We start from the raw sequence: 23,224 nt of genomic DNA, 5'->3' as shown, positions 1-23,224 counted from the left end.
TGCTTAATACTACTTTCTTATGAATAATAAAGAGCCCTAGTCATTGAAGTTTTATCAGCCTGAAACCAACTACAAAGCATTACTTAGGGCGAATGTTACAGTCTGGTAACTGTAAAGGCTACGTGTAGTCTAAACTACTACTACTAATAATAATAGTAATAATAATAACTTAAACCATCAGTGTTATTTAGGATTCAACCTATTTGTTTTTTAAAGCATCAGAGTAATATTCTACTCATCATTGGATTTAATGTCGCATCATGTCTGTTCTGCTACACACCACTTGCTATTTTTGTCTTCAGATATAAAAAAAAAATCCAAACACTGCTCTTTTGATGCGTCTCATCAGTAATTTGTGTTATGAGGAATCTAAAGCTAAATGCATACTGTCCATTTTTTTTTTTTTTTAAGTAACAGTATCATTGAAATACAATTTCAGTTACAGAACAATGAAAAGTATTATAAATTTACTGTGCGTTTTATTGTAAAATGAAGGTGAAAAAAACTCACTGTTTTGCTTCTCGTTTATTACGTTCCACATAACAAAGTCAAAACCAAAAATATCAGGGTAGAAGTTAACTTTTTAAGGCAGCAGTGAGGATTTGCTACCTGCCTGGAAAGTAGGTAGCAAAATGGTCTTATTCAGTAGCGGTTTATTCGACTAATAATTATATATAAAAATAATTAAAACTAGAACTGCCAGGCAGTTTTACGGCTTCCAATCTCAGCATCAGTTGGAAAATTTGGCAAGCTGTAGCATTGCAGCACAAGTGTCAGCAACAGATCAGTTTTGTGGAGTCGTTTCAATTCAAAATTCTGCATTAGTTTATTATCTCACGATGCTTTATAACTTTAAACACCATAGTAACAATGACCCCATCTTCACGCTGTAAGGAGTTATAAGCAAATTTTACATTTAACCTTAAGAAGAGGTCAAAGGTCACGATCAAAGTAATTTTTGAAGAGAGCATATATGGGTTCCTAAATGTGTTGTGTAGTAACCATAACCCTGTGTGCACTGTAAACTGTGTATCACAGTTTTACATTTGACCTTAGAGAGGTCAAATTCTGAAAGATTTTGAAAGGTTTTTAAAAAAACTTTGGAGTTAATACATTTTTCAACTGAAGCGGTTTTAAATTTAAGAAGAATGTGTAGGTCTGGTGGCCATCTTGTTTTACAAAAGAACACCATTTTGCCTGTTTGAATTCCAAGTTCAGTGTTAGTTGGTTGAACGGTTTTCAAACAGAAGCAGTTTGATGGTTGGGGCACGTTTCAGTGAATTTGGTGGCAGCCATTTTGATATTAAAATGTATCGCTGCAACTTATGCTTAGCAACTTGAAGCGGGTTTGGTTGTTGATGACATGCAATGTTTCAGATGAATCGGTTCACCAATGTTTTTAAAGAAATGCGTCAGGTTGCCATCTTGGATGACGCAGGAGCACAGTTTTTTTCTGCATCTGAACTGTAATCTACACGGGATGATACTTGCCAAGTTTCATGTTGATTGGTTACACCGCCTGCAAACAAGAGCAGTTTAAAGTTGAGGATAAACGACAATGAAAAAAAAAACAATAGGCTTCCCAAACCAGCTTGGAAGCCTGAAAATAAACACCTACCTACTATTTTAAATACAGTGACCCAAACTAACCCAAACTATCACATAGTAGGCCTATATTTAAATCAGAAAGTATTTATTGAAACCACCTTGTGCTCAACTAAGTAATGGAACTAATGCAGTTCCTTGTCGAAATGTATTTTGTTTTGTCCTTCTACAAAAATACAACCATATCTGTCATCTAAGCATTTGACATGCCATCGGTACTGTTAACCAGGTTATGTTTCATTGGTGCAAATTAAGTGGTATGAAATTATTCTTTTTTGTCTTCAGTTGTTGACTTGAGATTTCGGTAACTAACAAATCATACACACCTATAAAGACAGCGATTTAAAAAAAACAAAAAAACATGTGGCACAATATCGTTGAATCCTGCATTGTATGTCCTTATAAATTATAAGGTTACAAACACTAACGAGCTGTTTTGAAAATTAAAACTTATTCCAGCATGGTACCACTACATTTAAAAGATTCATTCAACGTGTTATACTAACTAGTTTGTTCATAAATATGTATGCTCGCACCCTGCCTTTTCACTGCATTTTTAAATGCTGTACAATTTTGAAGAAATTAACTAAGAAGTAATAACAGAATAAAGCACACATTTCACTAGTTAAACAGGAAAAGCACGTAAGGTAGTAGTACTCTATTATAAAAAGAAAACAGGTAAATAAATGCACCTCAGGATTGTATTTAGTCTGTTATGCGTACTGATAAAACAAGGAAGACTTTACTTGGATCATGGTAACGTTATAGCTAGCTATTTGCTTCTGTTTTTTTTTTTCATTATCAGAATTTTGATAAAGTAATAATTATCTACCTATTATGTGTTCATTTTTAGCGTGTGAAATCAGGGTTAACATTATAACAAAATCTCCATCACAGATTAAATTAGTGTTTTATAGACACTGAATAAACTTAATATCCTGTTGGTCATTGCCTGTAATATCTTATAAAATCGTAATGTTTTTAACAGTTATTTAATTTCACTTTTGGTCTATAAAATAAACTTCACACCTTTAAACTATATCCACGTTGTTCTGTACTGTAGGTATTTGTACTCCACTGTCCAATACGATTTGCACTGTGGGCCTCGCGAGTATCTACAGTCATGTACAAATCGGGAAGCTCTATTAGCTGTGGTTTCCTGCTTTATGAAACATATGCCAAATGTACATGTTAAGAAAAACAAATAACACCATCCCTACAGTGAAGTATGGTGGTGGCAGCATCATGATGTGGGGATGCTTCTCATCAGCAGGGACTGGGCATCTTGTTAAAATTGAAGGAAGAATGGATGGAGCAAAATACAGGGAAATACTGCAAGAGAACCTGCTTCAGTCTGCTAAAAAACTGAAGCTTGGGAGGAAATTCACCTTTCAGCAGGACAATGATCCCAAGCACAAGGCCAAAGCAACATTGGAGTGGCTCAAGAACAAACAGGTGAATGTCCTACAGTGGCCCAGTCAAAGTCCTGATCTCAATCCCATTGAGAATCTGTTGCACTATTTGAAAATTGCGGTCCACAAGCGTCGTCCAACCAACCTGAACAACCTGGAGCAAATCTGCCAAGAAGAATGGGCCAAAATCACTCTGACACTGTGTGCAAAGCTGGTACATACTTACCGCAAAAGACTTAAAGCTGTTATTGCAGCGAAAGGTGGCTCTACCAAATATTATGTGTGGGGGTTGAATACTTATGCAAGCAAGATATTTCAGTTTTTTATTTTTCTTAAAAATATTTCCCAACATAAAACCAGTGTCACCTTACAATAATTGATTCTGAGTTTCAGTGTTTTAAAATAAAATATCAAACAGAACGAAATTTCAATGTACCATATATATATATACAGACATGCTCAAATTTGTTGGTACCCTTACAGCTCATTGAAATAATGCTTCATTCCTCCTGAAAAGTGATGAAATTAAAAGCTATTTTATCATGTACACTTGCATGCCTTTGGTATGTCATAGAATAAAGCAAAGAAGCTGTGAAAAGAGATGAATTATTGCTTATTCTACAAAGATATTCTAAAATGGCCTGGACACATTTGTTGGTACCCCTTAGAAAAGATAATAAATAATTGGATTATAGTGATATTTCAAACTAATTAGTTTCTTTAATTAGTATCACACATGTCTCCAGTCTTGTAATCAGTTATTCAGCCTATTTAAATGGAGAAAAGTAGTCACTGTGCTGTTTGGTATCATTGTGTGCACCACACTGAACATGGACCAGAGAAAGCAAAGGAGAGAGTTGTCTGAGGAGATCAGAAAGAAAATAATAGACAAGCATGGTAAAGGTAAAGGCTACAAGACCATCTCCAAGCAGCTTGATGTTCCTGTGACAACAGTTGCAAATATTATTAAGAAGTTTAAGGTCCATGAAACTGTAGCCAACCTCCCTGGGCGCGGCCGCAAGAGGAAAATCGACCCCAGAGTGAACAGAAGGATAGTGCGAATGGTAGAAAAAGAACCAAGGATAACTGCCAAAGAGATACAAGCTGAACTCCAAGGTGAAGGTACGTCAGTTTCTGATCGCACCATCCGTCGCTTTTTGAGCGAAAGTGGGCTCCATGGAAGAAGACCCAGGAGGACTCCACTTTTGAAAGAAAAACATAAAAAAGCCAGAATGGAATTTGCTAAAATACATATTGACAAGCCACAATCCTTCTGGGAGAATGTCCTTTGGACAGATGAGTCAAAACTGGAGCTTTTTGGCAAGTCACATCAGCTCTATGTTCACAGACGAAAAAATGAAGCTTTCAAAGAAAAGAACACCATACCTACAGTGAAACATGGAGGAGGCTCAGTTATGTTTTGGGGCTGCTTTGCTGCGCCTGGCACAGGGTGCCTCGAATTTGTGCAGGGCACAATGAAATCTCAAGACTATCAAGGCATTCTGGAGCGAAACGTACTGCCCAGTGTCAGAAAGCTCTGTCTCAGTCGCAGGTCATGGGTCCTCCAACAGGATAATGACCCAAAACACACAGCTAAAAGCACCCAAGAATGGATAAGAACAAAACATTGGACTATTCTGAAGTGGCCTTCTATGAGTCCTGATCTGAATCCTATCGAACATCTATGGAAAGAGCTGAAACTTGCAGTCTGGAGAAGGCACCCATCAAACCTGAGACAGCTGGAGCAGTTTGCTCAGGAAGAGTGGGCCAAACTACCTGTTAACAGGTGCAGAAGTCTCATTGAGAGCTACAGAAAACGTTTGATTGCAGTGATTGCCTCTAAAGGTTGTGCAACAAAATATTAGGTTAGCGGTCCCATCATTTTTGTCCATGCCATTTTCATTTGTTTTCTTATTTACAATATTATGTTGAATAAAAAATCAAAAGCAAAGTCTGATTTCTATTAAATATGGAGCACGAAGCGCCAGCCAACAGAAGAGCCTCAACAAAAGAGCCGGGAGTCTAGCTGTGGGAGTCCAGCGAGGGGAGGCCTGCGCTGAGACGCTGTTCGACTAGATCCGAACCTACCAGCGCTCTGGAAGAAGCCATCTACTAGTCAGGTCTGTATCCTCCACCCCACTGCTCCTACTGTGCCTTTTGTCTTGCTTGTCCTGCTATGACTGTCTCTCACATCCCTGTTCTGTCCTCCCGTCCTCGTCCTCTGCCCTCCCTCCGCTGTTGCTCCTCCAACCCCTCTAACCTAATTTCTCTGCCTCTCCCCCCCTCCCGCACACTCTCTGGTGCACTCTGGAACTGTCACTCTTCTGCTAACAAAGCTGATTTCATCTCTGCCTTTGCCTCCCACCTCTCGCTCGATTTCCTTGCTCTCACTGAAACCTGGCTGTCCCCTGATAACACTGTTACTCCTGCTGCCCTGTCCTCTCTCTACGTCCTGTCCCATACCCCGCGTCTCACCGGACGGGGAGGTGGGACGGGTCTTCTCCTCTCTCCCTCCTTACTCTTTTCTGCCCCCTCTGATCTCACCTCCCTCTCTGTCACTACCTTTGAATTTCATGCAGTCCAACTAACCTCTCCCTGTCAACTCCTGCTCATTGTTTTGTACCGCCCCCCTGGGCCTCTCACTCACTTTCTGGATGAACTCGACTATCTACTCTCCTCCCTCCCCTCTCTGTCTACCCCGACTGTCCTGTTGGGTGACTTCAACATCCATCTCTCCAACCCCAGCCACTCTGCTGGATTCCTCCCTCTCCTTCACTCCTTCGACTTCTGTCTCTCTCCGTCCCCTCCTACCCACAAAGCTGGCCGTCAACTGGACCTCACCTTCTCCAGGGCCTGCTGCCCCTCCAACCTCTCTGTCACCCCCCTGGACCTCTCTGATCACTATTTCATCTCTTTTTCTCTGTCTCTCCCCCCTCTCCCTGCTCCTCCTACCCCCACTGTCACCTCTCGCCGTAACCTCCGCTCTCTCTCCCCCTCTGTCCTTGCCTCCACTGCTCTCTCTCACCTCCCTCCTATCGACTCCTTTTCACAACTCTCCGTAGACTCTGCTACCTCCACCCTCTTCTCCTCACTCACCTCCTCCCTCGACTCCCTCTGTCCCCTCACCTCCCGACCCGCTCGCCCCTCCCCTCCCCATCCCTGGCTCTCCTCTGTGCTCCGCTCGGCAAGAATCACACTGCGATCTGCTGAAAAGAAATGGAAGAGAACCAAACTCCCTGCTGCCCTAGACCTTTACCGCACTCTTCTCTCCTCCTTCTCCTCTACTCTGTCCTCTGCTAAATGTGCTTATTTCCAATCTGTAATCCAAGCCTCCACTAACAACCCACGTAAACTATTCTCTACCTTCTCCTCCCTCCTAAACCCTCCCCCCCCTCCTCCTCCCTCCTCTATCTCCCCTGACGACTTTGCCTCCTTCTTCTCTTCTAAAATCTCAGATATCCGCAAACTCTTTAACACCTCTCCCTCCCCCGCACCCCCTCCTGCTCCAACCCCTACACCCACTACATCCCCTACTAACTCGCCCTCCCTCTCCACCTTCTTGCCCCTCTCAGACTCTGACCTCTCCTCCCTGCTCCAGGGTCACAAACCCACCACGTGTGCCTTGGGCCCCCTCCCCACTCACCTCTTTCAAGCTGCTGCTCCTGCTCTACTCCCCTTCATCTCCTCCCTCCTCAACACCTCTCTACTTTCTGGCATCTTCCCCTCTGCCTTCAAAAAAGCCTCTATCACTCCCCTCCTCAAAAAACCTACCCTCGACCCCACCTCCCTCCAGAGCTACCGTCCTGTCTCCCTCCTACCCTTCCTCTCCAAAACCCTCGAGCGGACTGTACACCGCCAGCTCTCTGCTTTCCTGTCCAACCACTCTCTGCTTGACCCTCTCCAATCTGGCTTCCGCTCTGCTCACTCCACTGAAACCGCCCTTCTCTCTGTCACCAACTCACTTAAGTGTGCCCGAGCTGCCTCTCTCTCCTCTGTCCTAATTCTCCTCGACCTCTCTGCTGCCTTTGACACTGTTGATCACTCTATTCTACTATCATCTCTTGCTGACCTGGGGATCTCTGGCACTGCTCTGGCCTGGTTCTCCTCCTACCTCTCCAACCGCACTTACCAGGTAACCTGGCGTGGAGCAACCTCCACACCTCACCCTCTCTTGACTGGAGTCCCCCAAGGGTCAGTCTTGGGTCCTCTCCTGTTCTCTCTCTACACCCGCTCCCTGGGCCCCCTCATCGCATCCTATGGTTTCTCATACCATTTCTATGCTGATGATGCTCAGATTTTCCTCTCCTTCCCCACCTCTGACTCCACCATCTCCTCCCGTATCTCTACCTGTCTGTCTGCTATTTCCTCCTGGATGCACTCGCATCACCTCAAACTCAACCTCTCTAAATCTGACCTCCTTTTCTTTCCCTCCTCCTCCCCCTCCTCTGATCTCTCTATCTCTGTTCCTCTGGAATCTACCACACTCTCTCCCTCTTCCTCAGCTAAAAACCTTGGAGTCACCCTGGACCCCTGCCTCTCTTATTCCCAGCACATCTCCACTCTGGCACGCACTTGCAGATTCTTCCTGAGCAACATCCGAAGAATCCGACCCTTCCTCACCAACTATGCTACCCAGCTCCTGGTCCAGGCCCTGGTACTCTCCCGCCTAGACTACTGCAACTCCCTCCTGGCTGGCCTCCCTGCGTCCGCCACCCGTCCGCTCCAGCTCATCCAGAACTCTGCTGCCCGCCTGGTGTTCTCTCTACCTCGCTTCGCCCACGCTACTCCACTACTCCGCTCGCTCCACTGGCTCCCGATCACCGCTCGCATCCAGTTCAAGACTCTTGTACTAGCCTACAGATGCCTTGATCAGACTGCACCCAGCTACCTCCAGACCCTCATCTCTCCCTACACCCCCACTCGACCTCTCCGCTCCGCCTGCACTAGAAGACTGGCTCTACCTCCGCTACGCTCCCCTGCCTCCCGAGCCCGCTCCTTCTCCACCCTTGCTCCGCAGTGGTGGAACGACCTTCCTACAGATGTCAGGACTGCCCAGTCCCTGACCACATTCCGGCGCCTCCTTAAGACTCACCTCTTCAAACAGCACCTGTAGAACTCCTCTGTTGTATCCTGGGACACTATCACCCTTCATTTAAATATGCTTTATTTTGCTCTTATCTGCCCCCTATTTTACTGCATTTAATCCTGTACCTCAGAATATTGTAATCTCCCAAGTGTTTAATCTGTAGTATTTTGTACTTAATCATATCCTGATGTAACTATCACTACTTAATCATATCCTGATGTAACTTTCACTATTATCTGCTGTATTATTGAATTGTGGTTTGTCACACTTGAGAATTATTGTATTTCTTGTTCTTATTGTATGACTTATATTGTAACACTTGAATGTATTTGTATTTGCTTGCGATTGTAAGTCGCCCTGGATAAGGGCGTCTGCTAAGAAATAAATAATAATAATAATAATGGAATAAACAATGGCGGATCCCAATTACTTTTGTCAGTTTCAAGTTATTTCAGAGAAAATTGTGCATTCTTTGTTTTTTGTGGAGGGGTACCAACAATCTCATCTGTCCAAAGGACATTCTCCCAGAAGGATTTTGGCTTGTCAATATGCATTTTAGCAAATTTCAGTCTGGCTTTTTTATGTTTTTCTTTCAAAACTGGAGTCCTCCTGGGTCTTCTTCCATGGAACCCACTTTCGCTCAAAAAGCGACGGATGGTGCGATCAGAAACTGACGTACCTTCACCTTGGAGTTCAGCTTGTATCTCTTTGGCAGTTATCCTTGGTTCTTTTTCTACCATTCGCACTATCCTTCTGTTCACTCTGGGGTTGATTTTCCTCTTGCGGCTGCGCCCAGGGAGGTTGGCTACAGTTCCATGGACCTTAAACTTCTTAATAATATTTGCAACTGTTGTCACAGGAACATCAAGCTGCTTGGAGATGGTCTTGTAGCCTTTACCTTTACCATGCTCGTATTATTTTCTTTCTGATCTCCTCAGACAACTCTCTCCTTTGCTTTCTCTGGTCCATGTTCAGTGTGGTGCACACAATGATACCAAACAGCACAGGGACTACTTTTCTCCATTTAAATAGGCTGAATGACTGATTACAAGATTGGAGACATGTGTGATACTAATTAAAGAAACTAATTAGTTTGAAATATCGCTATAATCCAATTATTTATTACCTTTTCTAAGGGGTACCAACAAATGTTTCCAGGCCATTTTAGAATATCTTTGTAGAATAAGCAATAATTCATCTCTTTTCACAGCTTCTTTGCTTTATTCTATGACATACCAAAGGCATGCAAGTATACATGATAAAATAGCTTTTAATTTCATCACTTTTCCGGAGGAATGAAGCATTATTTCAATGAGCTGTAAGGGTACCAACAAATTTGAGCACGTCTGTATATATATATTACACCATTGTTCAGTAAACATTTAAGGAAAGGGTTCAAGTTTGTTCTAACTAAAGCAAAAACTGAGTGCCTGTGTAAGATAAGATCAGATGGTAAATTGTACATTTGTATTAATAAAATAACAAACCTTTAAACTGGCACATGATATCCTTTTACACTGTAACTAATAACTCAACAACGTGAAAGTACATTTTAATGGTAACCGTACTATCTCGTGTGAGGACACTTTGTGGACAGTAAATACAGGCAGTAGTCTTGATGCACATCACTAAGACACATTTCATATTCTCTGCTGAGATTGAAGATCTTCCCAATCGACCTCCTGTAAATGTCATACACAACAATTCTTCACATTTCTTTTACAATGTATTATAGGAGCGGGATACTGATGTTCTAAATGCTACTTGATAAAGGTTTTGCCAGGTGCAAAACGCACTCTGCATATTACCAAACAAATCACACACAAAAGTCAGATTTCTAGTTAAAAATAATGAATATATCAAAGATAACGTAATAATTTCTATTACATCTATTTTTGAGACATTATACAGTATCAACAAAACAATGCATTTCTACAAACACACAGTACAATTAACCTGTTTACATACCATACTAATATAAAAGAAATACATCTGTAGTAGCTCCCTTTTTCAAAGCATAACATATGGGAAAAGATCAGGCCAAAAGCTTTATTGCTTACAGTGTTTAGCACCTGCTTAAAAGGAAATCATAACTTTTAGTAAATGTAAAATATTACCAGTAAACAATACTGTAGAGTGTAAGGTTTGCTTGCCTACCACCCCATTCTTTGACATCTGGTGTACATTGTTTCCATGTTGCTGGGCTGACAGACACAGCTGCTCCTCTTGGCTCACTTTTAAATTATGCTTTTGACCTTCCTTGAAGAGAGTTAATCCCTCTTCTTTCTTCCTCCTTTGAGCTTGTGGCCGCAAATGCTTTCCAGAGAGAAACCACAAATGCCTAGGCTGCTGACTTCTATTGATCAAAAAATAATCTGTTCTGTCATACAGACAGGAATTTAGTTGTATTCTGAGCATGTCCAAATTGAAGATGTGCTGCTGCGCTGGAATTACAAGTGTAGCTTGCAGTTCAGCAAAACCATTATTGAAATATTGAAAACATTTGGGGATTTTATTTGCGTGTTTCTTTCTTTCTGAAGACCCACATAGATAGAACATGAATTCCTTTTGCAGACATCAAAAGATCTTTCCTTTTCTGTGCATAATTAGAGTGGTCTGAAACCTTTAAAAACCAGCAGTAGGCTTTCTGTTTGTTATTGAAACAGATGTAACACATGCATGTCCAGGTTACTTTATGGTTTGGCTAGTCAGTGCACCGCAGGTATAATGTTGTTAAGTAAGCTTTTCACCTTCCAAGAAGCAGTCATAAGTTTCCATTAAACATATGCTTTTTAAAATGGAGTAAAATAAACTAAATTTGCCTTGTCATATATATATATATATATATATATATATATATATATATATATATACACACACAATTATTTATTTATTTATTTTGCTGCCTCACATTTAAGTCATCTGGTTCCCTTTCAAGTACAAAATGTATTCCATTACACAGTGGGTTAATCTGTTATACCCAATTCAACTAAAAACTTCTACCAAAGCTGCATCTTATGCCCATGGCGTCAGCACGTCTGTTTCCGCCCCCATTGGGGACAAAACTGCGTGCAGGACGGCGCTGGTGCCATTTTCTATTCAGCCTTTTCAGCTACACAGAGAGTGACTCAGCATTTCGAGAGTGTGAACATTCGCTATCTTTGACCAGAAGCAGTCAGATAAGCTTGTCTTATTTTATTTTGATTTTTTTTTCTCCCTTGGGTGGGGCTACACATAAACATCCTGGAGCTGCAGACAGTTTTTATGGGCTTGCAGAGTTTCTTCCAAGAGGTGCAGGGGGGACATGTGTTGATCAGGATGGACAACACAACCGTGGTGGCTCACATCAACCACCAGGTCGGCCTGTGCTCACCCCATCTCCATCGGGTAGCCCACAAAATCTTCTTGTGGGCTCATGAGCACCACAGCCAGGGGCAGAAAACCACGCCGCAGACCGCCTATCAAGTGGAATCCCGCACGGCTCAGAGTGGAGGCTGATTTGGGACAGGTTCGGGAGAGCAGAGGTCGACCTCTGACTCCCTGGAATCTGCTCATTGTCCCCTCTGGTTCTCAATTCTGGGGAACGGGTCCGCTGGGAGTCGACGCTGTTGCACACAAGTAGCCGAGGACTTTCCTTTATGCCTTTCCACTGGGAGGATTGCTTCCGATCTGCCTGGAGAAAATCAGGCAGGAACGAGCCAGGGTGCTTTTAGTGGCCCCGTACTGGCCCAAGAGAACATGGTTCTCCACGCTGGATACAAGTGAGGCGTATTCCAAAGTTGGTGTTTGGCACATCAGGTTGATCCCACGATTTTGCCCCATGCCAGTCATTCTGCAGTTTTTGCAGGACGTCCCCCTTGACTCTGGAGGTTTACTTGGCAGCTATCTTGGCTTTCCATGTTAAAATTGACTCAGTGTCCCCAGGGGCTCGCTTTCTGGTTGGCCAGTTTCTGAAAGGGGCACGGAGGCTTCAGCCTCCTTTGAAGGACAAAGTTCCTCAGTGGCGGTTGAATGTGGTGCTGCGTGCACTCACAAAACCACCCTTTGAACCTCTGCATTCAGCAGAACCCAAATACCTGTCTCTGAGGACAGTGTTTTTACTTGCCATCACCTCTGCTAGACACATGAGTGAGATGCAGGCATTTTCAGTGGCTTGTTTATTCTTTGTGGAGCCTAGGACAAAGGTCATGCTCTGCACGAATCCGGCAGAGCGTGGACATTAGCGTATTACGTTGGCAGGACAAAAAGTTGGCGGCAATCCAAGCAACTGTTTATATGCTTTTTATCTAAGAACCAAGGTCAAGCCCTGTTAAAACACAGGCTGTTCAATTGGATCGTGGAGACAGTCAAGATCGCTTACGAGCAAGCCAACTTGCCCCCTCCAGAGACGGTCACAAATCATTCCACTAGGGGGTCTTGATATCTCTTGGGTGTTGTTTCATGGTGCATCGGTCGCTGACATTTGCGATGCAGCGGTGTGGGCCACTCCTCACACCTTCACAAGGTTTTACAGGCTTAATGTCCTGGATCCTTAGAACCCTGCCTTTGGAACCAGAGTGCTGAAAGCGGTGTCTCAGCTGGACTCAGAAGCACATGCATGAGGTAATTATGTGTTCTGTGGCCGTTACCGTGCCTTGTAATTGTGGCGAGCCATTGGTCTTGGCTGTTCTGCAAGTCATGTCCTTACTTACCCATTGTGTAATGGAATACATTTCGTACTTGAAAAGGAACGTTAGGTTACTATCATAACCCTGGTTCTCTGAAATAGAAATGTATCCATTACAATTTTTTGGTCGCTGCGTACATTCTATCCAGTAGGCTGAAGAAAATTTATGGCACAGAGCGCCGTCCTGCACACAGTTTGGTCTCCTGTGGGGGAGGCGACGTTGCGGGTGTAAGACGCAGCTTTGGTAGTTTTCAATTGAATCGGGTAGAATAGGTTAACCATTGTGTAATGGATAAATTTCAATTCTGTCTTAATTGGGACAGAACTCTGTGAGACGGTTCTTCCCAATGCTATTTATGTTGTTTAATTGGGGCGTCTATTTATTGAATTGGGATACAGTATTTTCAAATGATGAATTGCGTAAACCAGGTGCACAATTACTTGGACGACTGGCTCATTTGTGCTCAGTCTCCAGTGCAGGCAGAGGCCCACACGGAACTCGTCACTGACCACCTTCATTGGTTGGGCCTGTCTGTGAATTGTGCAAAGAGCCAGCTCACACCCTCGCAGTCTGCCTCCTATTTGGGAGTGCGGCTGGACTCCAGGTCCATGCTGTCCACTTTGTCAGACGATGGAGTACAGAGAATAGCCTCTTGTCTGAAGCTTTTTCAGTTCAACAGAAAGCTCACAGTAGTGATGTTCCAGAAGCGTCTGGGCTTGATGGCAGCAGCTTCCAAGACCCTTCCTTTGGGTCTTTGTGTATGCGCCCTCTCCAGGTCTGGTTTAACAGCAGGGTTTTTCAGCTCACATTGAACCCTGTCTGGAGGCGCTATCCTGGTGGACACAGCTGCTTAGGCCTAATGCTGGGCAGCGTCACCAGAAGGGAGGTCCTCACCATAGACGTGTACAGCCTCAGCTGGGGCGCTGTGTGGAATGGCAGGGGAGCGCAAGTGTGGAGGCTTCACCCAGTGGTGGTGAGCCTCATTTGGCAATGGTTTGGGAGGGCACAGATAGACATCTTTGCCTCCCAGGAATCAACCCACTGTCCCCTCTAGTTCTCCATAACAGGAGCTGGGGACCGGCTGGCAGTAGATGCCTTGGCACACCAGTGGCAGAGGCAGCTGCTGTATACCTTTCCACTGCTTGCCATGCTCCCGCTGTGCCTGGAAAAGATCAGGCAAGACCGGGTTAGGGTGCTGTTCGTAGCCCCTTACTGGCCCAGGAGCTCTGATACACCTCCTGGTCAGCCAGCCCCACAACATGTCCCATGGCAATTGTACTGCAATTATTACAGGACCTATTTGATGAGGGGAAATCCCCCTCTACAGTAAAGGCATTTTTTGGCAGTGCAATTTTTAATGAATGACAATGCCTATGAAAGACATTGTCCCTCGTTGGAGGCTTAATGTGGTGCTTGAAGCACTTATGAAGCCCCCTTTTGAGCCCTTGCATTCAGCTGAGTTGAAGTACTTATCGTTGAAAGCGGCTTTCTTGCTTGCAATCACATCCGCTAAGCTTCAGGGTCAACCCTTACAACATAACATAGAGGTGAGTTCTCCCTCAATTTTTTAGCCCTAGCTACTTGTAATGGGGTTCCTAATGGTAATGTGCAAGGTAGCCTTGCTTAACCTTGTGGCATTCCGGCTGGTGCAATATTGCCTTGCGACAGCTTTGGTGTTTCTACCCATTAGGTGATGGTTACATTTCATACTTGATAGGGAACATTAGGGTTTTATCATAACCCTGGTTCCCTGAAATAGAAATGTAACCATTAACCTTCAAGGTCAATGCACCCATGATTGCAACAGTCTTGAAGGAAAAATGATGATGATGTCTGTGTCTGTAGTCCAGTTATGCCCTCGGGGTGGGCACGATTGTGTCAGTTTTGTTATATTTTATTCAGGTTATTTTAGGGTCTTTTAGGATAAATACCCATTAGGTAATAGTTACATTTCTATTTCAGGGAATGTTTTTTTTCCATTGTTTTATATTTAGGCACACATTCATTTTGAAAAGATCTAAACAGATCAAACAAAAATGTATTTGGGAATGTTAACAACTCTGTTTAGGCCAGTTGGTTCTTGGCTACTTGAGTGTTTTTTAGGAAAAAAACTAATGATGACTGCTGTCAAAGACCTAGTTCATAAAACCAGTATTAAAGCCATGCAGTGTTGTTTGTAATGAAGCTTTGTGGTTTTCTGTTTAATGCTGAAGGGGGGATTATTAATCTTTGAAGCTTCTCTGGAGGACTTTGATCTAATCTTTGGGTTTACTGACAGAATGCACTACTTCTACATTCAATTTGTAGTTGGTTAAAGCCATTTTTTTTTTTACTGCCTTCATTCCAGGGAGATAATAGTCGTGTAATCCCTGGGGTTTTGTGCTGCTGTGCTCCAAAAATCCAAAATTTGAATTGAATGTGCCAAGAACTAGGTCACCAGAACTGTAGAGTCTCCACCAGAAAGAGGATTTGTAACAAATACTGAATTACAGGGTCTAGATTATTATCCTATATTTGTTATTGAACATCTGCTGAAAGCAGACAGACAGAATCATCCGAGTCATAATGTTATCACAGGCAGGTTTATATAATTAAGAGTTTCATAGAAAAACAACTAAGAATTATCTTCTGACAACATAATCATTGATAATAATAATTACATATCATCCACGTAGACACAGTTGTGTAGTGTTTCAACTAAGTGTTTCACATGCTATTTAATATGTATAAGGGGGGCTTATTGGTTTATTAAATATTCTCTATAGTGCACACGTAATATAACAATAGGGAAAGCTTATTCAAATTGCAGTAAACATTTTTCACAGGGTACTTTAAACAAATGAAAACATTTTTGTTCCCTTTTTAATTTGTATTCCCCATGGGGATCTTTTATTGAGTGAATAAGCACATAAACCCTCAGGAGTTTACAAGCACAACATGCAGTGACATATACCTTTTCACCTCACCATGTAATTTGCACAGTTTCTTTTTGACAGTCTGTACTTTTATCATTCAGTAAAAATAAAATATGCCTCTTGTTCTATGCCAACTCAAATCTGTAATCTTTTTAAAAATGGCAAGGAATTCTGTGTTGAGTTCTTAAAACATTAAATGAACTGGTTTAAGGATAAAGCCATTAAATATTAACTTTATTTAGTTTTGCAGTGTTTTAAAATAGTGCTGCAATCGGTAACCTAATTTCTTATTCGATTTATCGTATAGGCATTTATCAATGATAATCAATGCATTGATGTTTTTTTTTTTTTTTTTTTTTAACAGAAGATCCAATAACTAAAAACACTATTGTGCATAATAGTTAAACAAAAATGCACAAGTTACATTCATTTTTTTTCAAGAATTTCTTTCAGTTTTAAGTGATACTTCTTGGCTTAAATAATTAAACAGGACATTCAGAAAACTACATTAAGAGATGTTTTTAATGGAACTAAAGCAAAATAATATATAGTGATTTTAGAGGGTGACTTCAGCTGGAGAAAATGGTGTGCCTCAAATTCTTTTAAAGTATAAAGGTGTGCTGCAGCAGAAATGTTGGGGACCACTTATCTATAGTTGAAAAGTGTTCTGAATTAACTTTGTTTAAAGAAATAGAGAATGTGTGTTATTTTATGTTTGCTAAACATCAAATGTTTCTTATTTTTTCAGTCATAGATCTGTTTTTTCTTTTTGAAAGATTTGGTTGCAGTGGTTTGGTAATTTTATTTTATTTTTATTTTTATTTATTTATTTATTTATTTATTTATTTATTTATTTATTTATTTTAAATTTGGAATCGCCAATTGTTTTTTTTACCACATTTTCTCCCCAATTTGAAATGCCCGATGTTAAGCCTGGCTCACCGCTGCAACCCCCGGGAGGGATGAATACGAGCACACGTGTCCTCCAAAACGTGTGCCGTCAGCCATCCACTTCTTTTCACTCTGCAGGCCATGCAGCTACATTTAGAGCTACAGTGTCGGAGGACCACGCAGCTCTGGGCCGCTTGCAGACAGGCTCGCAGACGCCCGGCCAGTTTACAGGGGTCACTGGTGTGCGGTGAGCCGAGGACACCCTGGCCAACTTAAACCCTCACCACCCCGGGCAGTGCCCCCTGAGATCTCCCGTCCACAGCCAGCAGTGGAATAGCCTGGACCCAAACTGGCGATCTCCAGGCTAAAGGGCATATCCATACGGAGTGCCTTTACTGAATGCGCCACTCGGGAGCCCCTAATTTATAAAATTCAAATCTCAAATTTCATTTTGTTTTTCATTAAATATCGTGGTTTCCAAAAACAGCTCTAGCCCTAACAAATGCTGGTTCCATCAAATTCTAATTGTTTTTTTTTTATGCACACAGTCTCTGCTTCTGTGTCTAATCATTATCTAAAATTCTGATTGCTGATTTTCAGGACATCTTCTAAACCAAGGCCTACGGCATCAACTGTGGCAAGTTTTGTGAGTGGGAACAGTGTTCTCTCTGCCAAAATCTATTGTGCTCTCAACATAGTCAACAATCATAACTCTTTCAAGCAACCTTTTTCATCTGATGTTTCATCTGATCTGATGCATCCAAATTCAGCTGAGTTGAAAGCAAGACAACATACCTAACCAGTCAGAATCGCACCATACTTCACATCTCTCATGTTGTCAAAAGTGAAGTCTGCAAATAACTATGTCCTGTTGTTTGATGAAAGTCTGAATAATCATCTACAGTCGAAACAGTTGGATATGCACATTCGCTTTTGAGACAGAGATTTGAGATTTTTAGACTCGCATTTCCTTGGACATGCACTTCCTGATGACCTGCTTGTGTTTGAGGCAGCTGTGACTGTAGGAATTTGTGGCATTTTACAACTATCCATGGGTGGCCCCAATGTAAATTGGAAGACGTTCGATATGCTTACAACAAGCCTTGAGGAGGAAACTGGCCATTAACTGCTTAATGTTGGGAGCTGTGGACTTCACGGAATGCATTCAAAACTGGTAGCAGCAAAACCGACTGGGGCGTGGAACAAACTGAGTTCACTATTCTGGCTGTTTAATGACTCCCCAGCTAGGCGTGAAGACTTCACAAAAGTCAGCAATTCCAACATCTTTCCGAAGCAGTACTGTCAGCATCGCTGGTTAGAAAACATTGACATTATAGTAAGAACTATTGAAATGTGGCCACATGTCCAGACATGCGTCTCCAGTGTTAAGACTCATACAGTACGCATCCCAAGAACAAATCTTTCAGTGTTGTTGAGGAAAGCTGCAGTGATCCCATGTTCCTCGTCAAAGCCAACATATTTCTGTCCATTGCTAGAGATTGTGTGCCTTTTCTAACAAAGTATCAAACGAACAAGCCCATATTGCCTTTCCTTGCTGGTGATTTGCTCAAAACTGACAGATTTAATGCACTGATGCATCGCAGCTGATGCCATGAAAAGGGTGACATCTGCATCAAAGTTGTTCTTGGAGGATTTGACTGACAGTTCTTCAAACCATAAAGAAGACACTCTAGTGAAGTTGGGTTTGTTGCAGAAAAAATGCTCAAGGACTTTAAAGTCCAAGAAGAAAATCTCAGAAAAAGATGTCTCCGCAGTGAAAGCAGACACAAAAAATGTCCTCCTTACTAATGGAAGTCTGGAAGAAGTCTTGAAGTCTTGAATTTTTATCTTAAAGTGTATGAACATTGGTCTTTCCTTGCCCTTGAAGTTTAACATTAAGTTGATTTCAAATGACCTGTAATGTCCACCAGATAATAAAACTTGAGAAGCCAGTTGCAGTCTGAAAGTTCAGGATGTGTAACACTTTTCATTTCAAGGAATGTCTTTACTTCTTTTAAGCAGGCAGCAAAGCAAGCTAAAACTTTGCCACGGGACAGCCAATGTGCATTGTTGTGCATCAAAAGTCAAGGATACTCACAATCCACTTCTTAAGGGACTGGACTTGACGGTGATTGAGGACGGGCAAGTATCCAATTGACAATATGCACTACCAATTCCATTACATCACAAAGTTCTACTCCACACGACTGGGCACAAAGTGCTTCCTGGTGCATAATACAGTGAAAGCTTAAAATAGGATGTTTCTGTTGTTCTGACAAAAGAGCAACAAATCCCTTGTGTTGACCCATCATGCTGGGTGCACCGTCAGTGCACACTGAAACAAGCTTCCCTAACTGTATCTGCTTCTCGCTAACAAAATCCAGCACAGTTTTAAGTATGTCTTCGCCTCATGTTTGATTTTTCATTGGCAGAATTGCAAGCATTTCTTTTCGTACTAAGTTGCCACATATTTATTGCCCGAGAATACATAGTTGTGCAACAGCACAGACATCTGTTGACTCATCCAAAGCAAACTAAAAATATGTAGCAGAACTGATATTTTCTATTTGCTGCTTGTCAACCTGATCCGCCATTTTCACAGCTCGATTGTGAACTGTTTTTGCAGATAAAGGCATATCTTGTATTTGCTGCAAGATTTTGTCTTTGTTGGGGAATTCTTCAAATAGCTCTTTGGCTATATTAAGCATACAGCTCTTCACATATTCGCCATCAGTGGAAGGCGTACCTTTGCAAAAAATCTCTAAAGAGCCTGTGAAGCTTGCTGAATTTAAGTGCCAGTAGTTTGCTTTGCCCCGCTTTCATTTTTCTTTGCATCTCCTCGCAGGCCTTTATCCGTGCCTCATCTTCTGGGTATTTTGCTGCAAATGCAGCATGTTTCGTCATGAAATGTCGTTGTAAAATCTATACATTTTTTTTTTTTGAAGCCAGTCGTTCTCTACATAAGAGACAAAGTGGAAATCCTGCCTTCTCCACAAAGATGTACATATCAGTCCATTCCAGCTGAAAAGAACGGTATTCCTCATCCGACTTCTTTCTTTTTGCCATTTTTTAAATTAAATTAAAGACCTCTGAAAAAACGTGTGCGTATTGCTTGTTGACAGATCTCTCAACTAATCAAAACACGATGTAACAGAATCCAGGAATACAAGCACCAGTAAGAGAAGTGGGTAGGTGGATGTAAAAATAAATAAATAAATAAATAAATAAAGTGAGATACCACTTCCCGTGTTAGTCATTTGTAGATGTGTGATCGCGCTAATAGTACGTTTTTAATTGTTTTTTTTTTGCTTGTTTTTGTGTGTGTATTTGTGAATGACTTAGAGAGCCATATTTGGTTACTTGAACCAGGTATGCCAAACCCTGCTTTATAGGAAGAAAGTTGTATATTGTCTTCAGACAGACATTCTTAATTAACATATAAGAATCAGCTTTGTTTGTCTTTGACAAGGCTGTAAAGATCAGCACAGCAGGTAATCCCAACTATTCCCCAATTTAAACTTTACGACCCTCTGTTACTAATATCTAGTCCTTTTGAAGTAGCTCTAGAACGTTATGGGGGAATGAAGGGGGAAGACAAACTTAATTAACATCACATCATCTCAAGTCTCATTATTTAAGACTTAAAATGTAATTTTATAAAATACATTAAATTACAATTACGAATTTCACCCACAATAGTAAAGTGGACTTTAGTCTATGGATTCATAGAAGAAATGGCATGATCTACAGTGTAGGAAAAAAGTTTTAGTCAGATAAAAATACATTTGGATAATGTAAAGAGACTTGTGGAATGTTCATCTTGACAGAGTTAATGCCAGCAACAAGTGAGTGGGGTAGAGTGGACCAGTGGATCAAGTCTTGTTTAATATGTTCTAGTCATATAGGAAAGATACATTATTATATGGGAATGTATATGTTATAGCTACATCATTATATAAATATACCTTTTTTTTCCTATAGGTTTGTAAAATAATTATTAGGGGTGGGCATCGATATGAAAATTGTATATCGATATCGTGCACGTATTTTGATATCGATATCAATAATATTGAAGTCTGCCAAAATACAGAAAACCATTATAACACAATTGCAATATGAAACATATACATATAGGCGTTAACAGATATTTACATAAGAAAAGCAATAACTTACTTTAACTTAGTATCTTAATATCCATGGAGAAAAACAAGGTCTTGTTAAATTGTTTTACTATTCCATGCCATCATCAGCTACCTCAAAACCGAAATATTTATATACTGTACTTCACTGCGCAGGCTAGCCAATCCGGAAGTAATTTAATCTTCTCTAATGCACTACACATTTAAATGTATTAAGTAGCCTACGGTGTCAAGCTGAATGTTGCATTATTTTGTGATGTGTTTTGATGTTTTAAAAGCACATCTAATTTATAATACCTAAAGTTCACATTTTAAAAATACATTACTAATAGTGTGAGTAGTCACATGGAAAAAAAGCAGTGAACCACTGACGCATGCGCAGATCTCAAAATAATCTCAAAATTGTTAATCGGTTTCTTAGAAAAAGAAAAACACCAATCAATGGAATAAAATGGTTAAATAATACTTTAATGTGTGATGTTTGCCTACGACTATGCAAGACTAACAGTGATTGGTATGTATAGGATTTGTTGTATCTTAATTAACTTGATTATACTGCGTTTGTATTTTTAGCAGTATTAGCAATAAAAAGTATGTCTCTGCGAGCGTACGTGATTTTTTTAATCCCACGATATCGCGATATGGAAATTATTATCAATATCGATATCATATCAAAATATCGATATTGGTGCCCACCCCTAATAATTGTATTTACAAATATCTTAAAACCCTCTTGATTTCTATACAATTTAGGCTTGAAATGTTTTTAGAAGCATTTTACAAAAGGTCCTTATGGAATAATTGTACTCTTAGTAATTCGATGTGTGTTGATTAGCATATATTACATTTATGTTACCCCACTGTAGTGATATCTGGCCCCAGGGTGTAGTTCAGAGATCATTACCAAAAAAAAACATAAACATAGATTACATCTCTTAATGCTAGCGTGATGTCTGCTCTGTTTTTCTATCTCGTGCAGCAGTTCGAGTTATTCAGGGCCTTACCTCCCAACTGCATAATTTCCCTTAGGTATAGATCCTCTCAGAAGCAGTAGATATTAGGGCATATGCCATTTATCAGCTCAGAGAGAGAACTTTTGAAGCCTGTTCTTCACCACAGCTGTGTTTTGTGTCCCCACTGCTAAATATTTACCCATTCTGTATTTCCACAGACTCACATTTCAAGACTTCCTCCTGGAGCTGTCGCGGGGCAGTCGCTTGCCATTGAGGGAGGGGTGTGCAGGCTGGGGAGCCCCATAAACTGAACTCAGCAGACTGGTGTAAGAGCAATATGTGCGGTCGCCATGTGCCGGCACGCTAATAAGCTTTAGTGTTTTTAACAGGTGTCTTGGAGTTGTAAATATTCTGATCTTTAGTGCACTATGACTTAATATGCTGCTGTACACTAAAACCCTTGTTGTATGCTGCTTTTTGTTTGGGTAGAAAATAAAGCAACTCTCGCCTCTAGTTTACATGAAGGTAAACCTGGTGTTTCACACAGGAGCTTCTTTTTTGTGTGTAAGCACTGTATTTGCCATATGATCTATGATAGTGTAATAGCGTGGGTTCTCGCTGTTCCTTTTTTATTTGCTTAATATTTTTATTTACTTTTGAATCTGTTACTAAAACGTTATGATAGAGAGATAACATTCTGACGATGTCCAAACCTGGCAAAAAAGTATAAATGGGTACATGATGTTATTTTTCTTTTAGAATGTATGTTATTTGGACTTTTGTATGACTGTCAGGAGGAAATATTCTGTTCTGTCATTTAAAAAAGATTGTAAAATGTTTTATTCGATATGATTGTTATTAGGTACACCTTATATTGTGTTTAATTAATCCTAATCTAAAACTTAATTTCATATTTTCATTGTATGCATAACTCATTCTGACCATCCTGTAAACATAGGCATCCTTCAAATAATTATTCAACAAGGTTTAGCCATCTTAATTCATTAATAATGTATGAGCATGTCAATAAATGTATTGAACTGCATTGCACTGACAGATATGCTAATGATTTATAAATGTGTCCCTAATATATTTCTACTCTGATGCATTATGAGCATCAGCAATTTACTCAAAGCCTCCACTAGTGTTTTCTACTATTATAACAAACATGACTTGCATAAAGATGGAAAAACATTGCGTGAAATAGCTCGCATCACTTGATTTTCAAGGTGTGGTATCCGAAGCATAATCAACAAGCAGAGAGAAACATCATCTGTAATTGACAAACCCAGGACTGGAAGACCCACAAAGCTGTCTAACAAGGATGAACAATACTTGAATATAATATCCTTAAGGAATAAAAAGAAGGCAAGCGTTGAATTGACAACAGATCTGGCAGAAGGCACAGGTGTCATTGTTCATTCATCAACAGCCCAAAGCACCTTTGACCATTGTTCCATAGTCCAATTTTTGTGTTCTTGTGCATATTTAAGCCTTTTAGCCTTGTTCCCCTTTCTTAACAGAGATATTTTTACTGAAACGCATCCTTTAAGTCC

General features: G+C 41.0%; 1 protein-coding gene across 4 annotated transcripts in view; it reads left to right on the top strand.

Annotated features, from left to right (window-relative positions):
- tasp1 (taspase, threonine aspartase, 1) overlaps nucleotides 1-22,796 on the top strand; it is a 95,810-nt gene extending 73,014 nt beyond the window's left edge. For all 4 annotated transcript variants that reach the window (XM_034017068.2, XM_059025456.1, XM_034921494.2 and 1 more), the window contains one exon: nucleotides 21,887-22,796. In XM_034017068.2, coding sequence (XP_033872959.1) covers nucleotides 21,887-21,979 — 93 coding nt within the window. In that variant the 3' untranslated portion in view covers nucleotides 21,980-22,796. The remainder of the gene's footprint in view (nucleotides 1-21,886) is intronic.
- The last annotated feature ends 428 nt before the right edge of the window (nucleotides 22,797-23,224 follow it).

This window comes from Acipenser ruthenus, chromosome 6, assembly GCF_902713425.1.
Source record: "Acipenser ruthenus chromosome 6, fAciRut3.2 maternal haplotype, whole genome shotgun sequence".
Taxonomy (NCBI): domain Eukaryota; kingdom Metazoa; phylum Chordata; class Actinopteri; order Acipenseriformes; family Acipenseridae; genus Acipenser; species Acipenser ruthenus.
The sequence above is the reverse complement of the archived record's forward strand: the minus strand, read 5'-3'. Positions and strand labels throughout refer to the sequence as shown.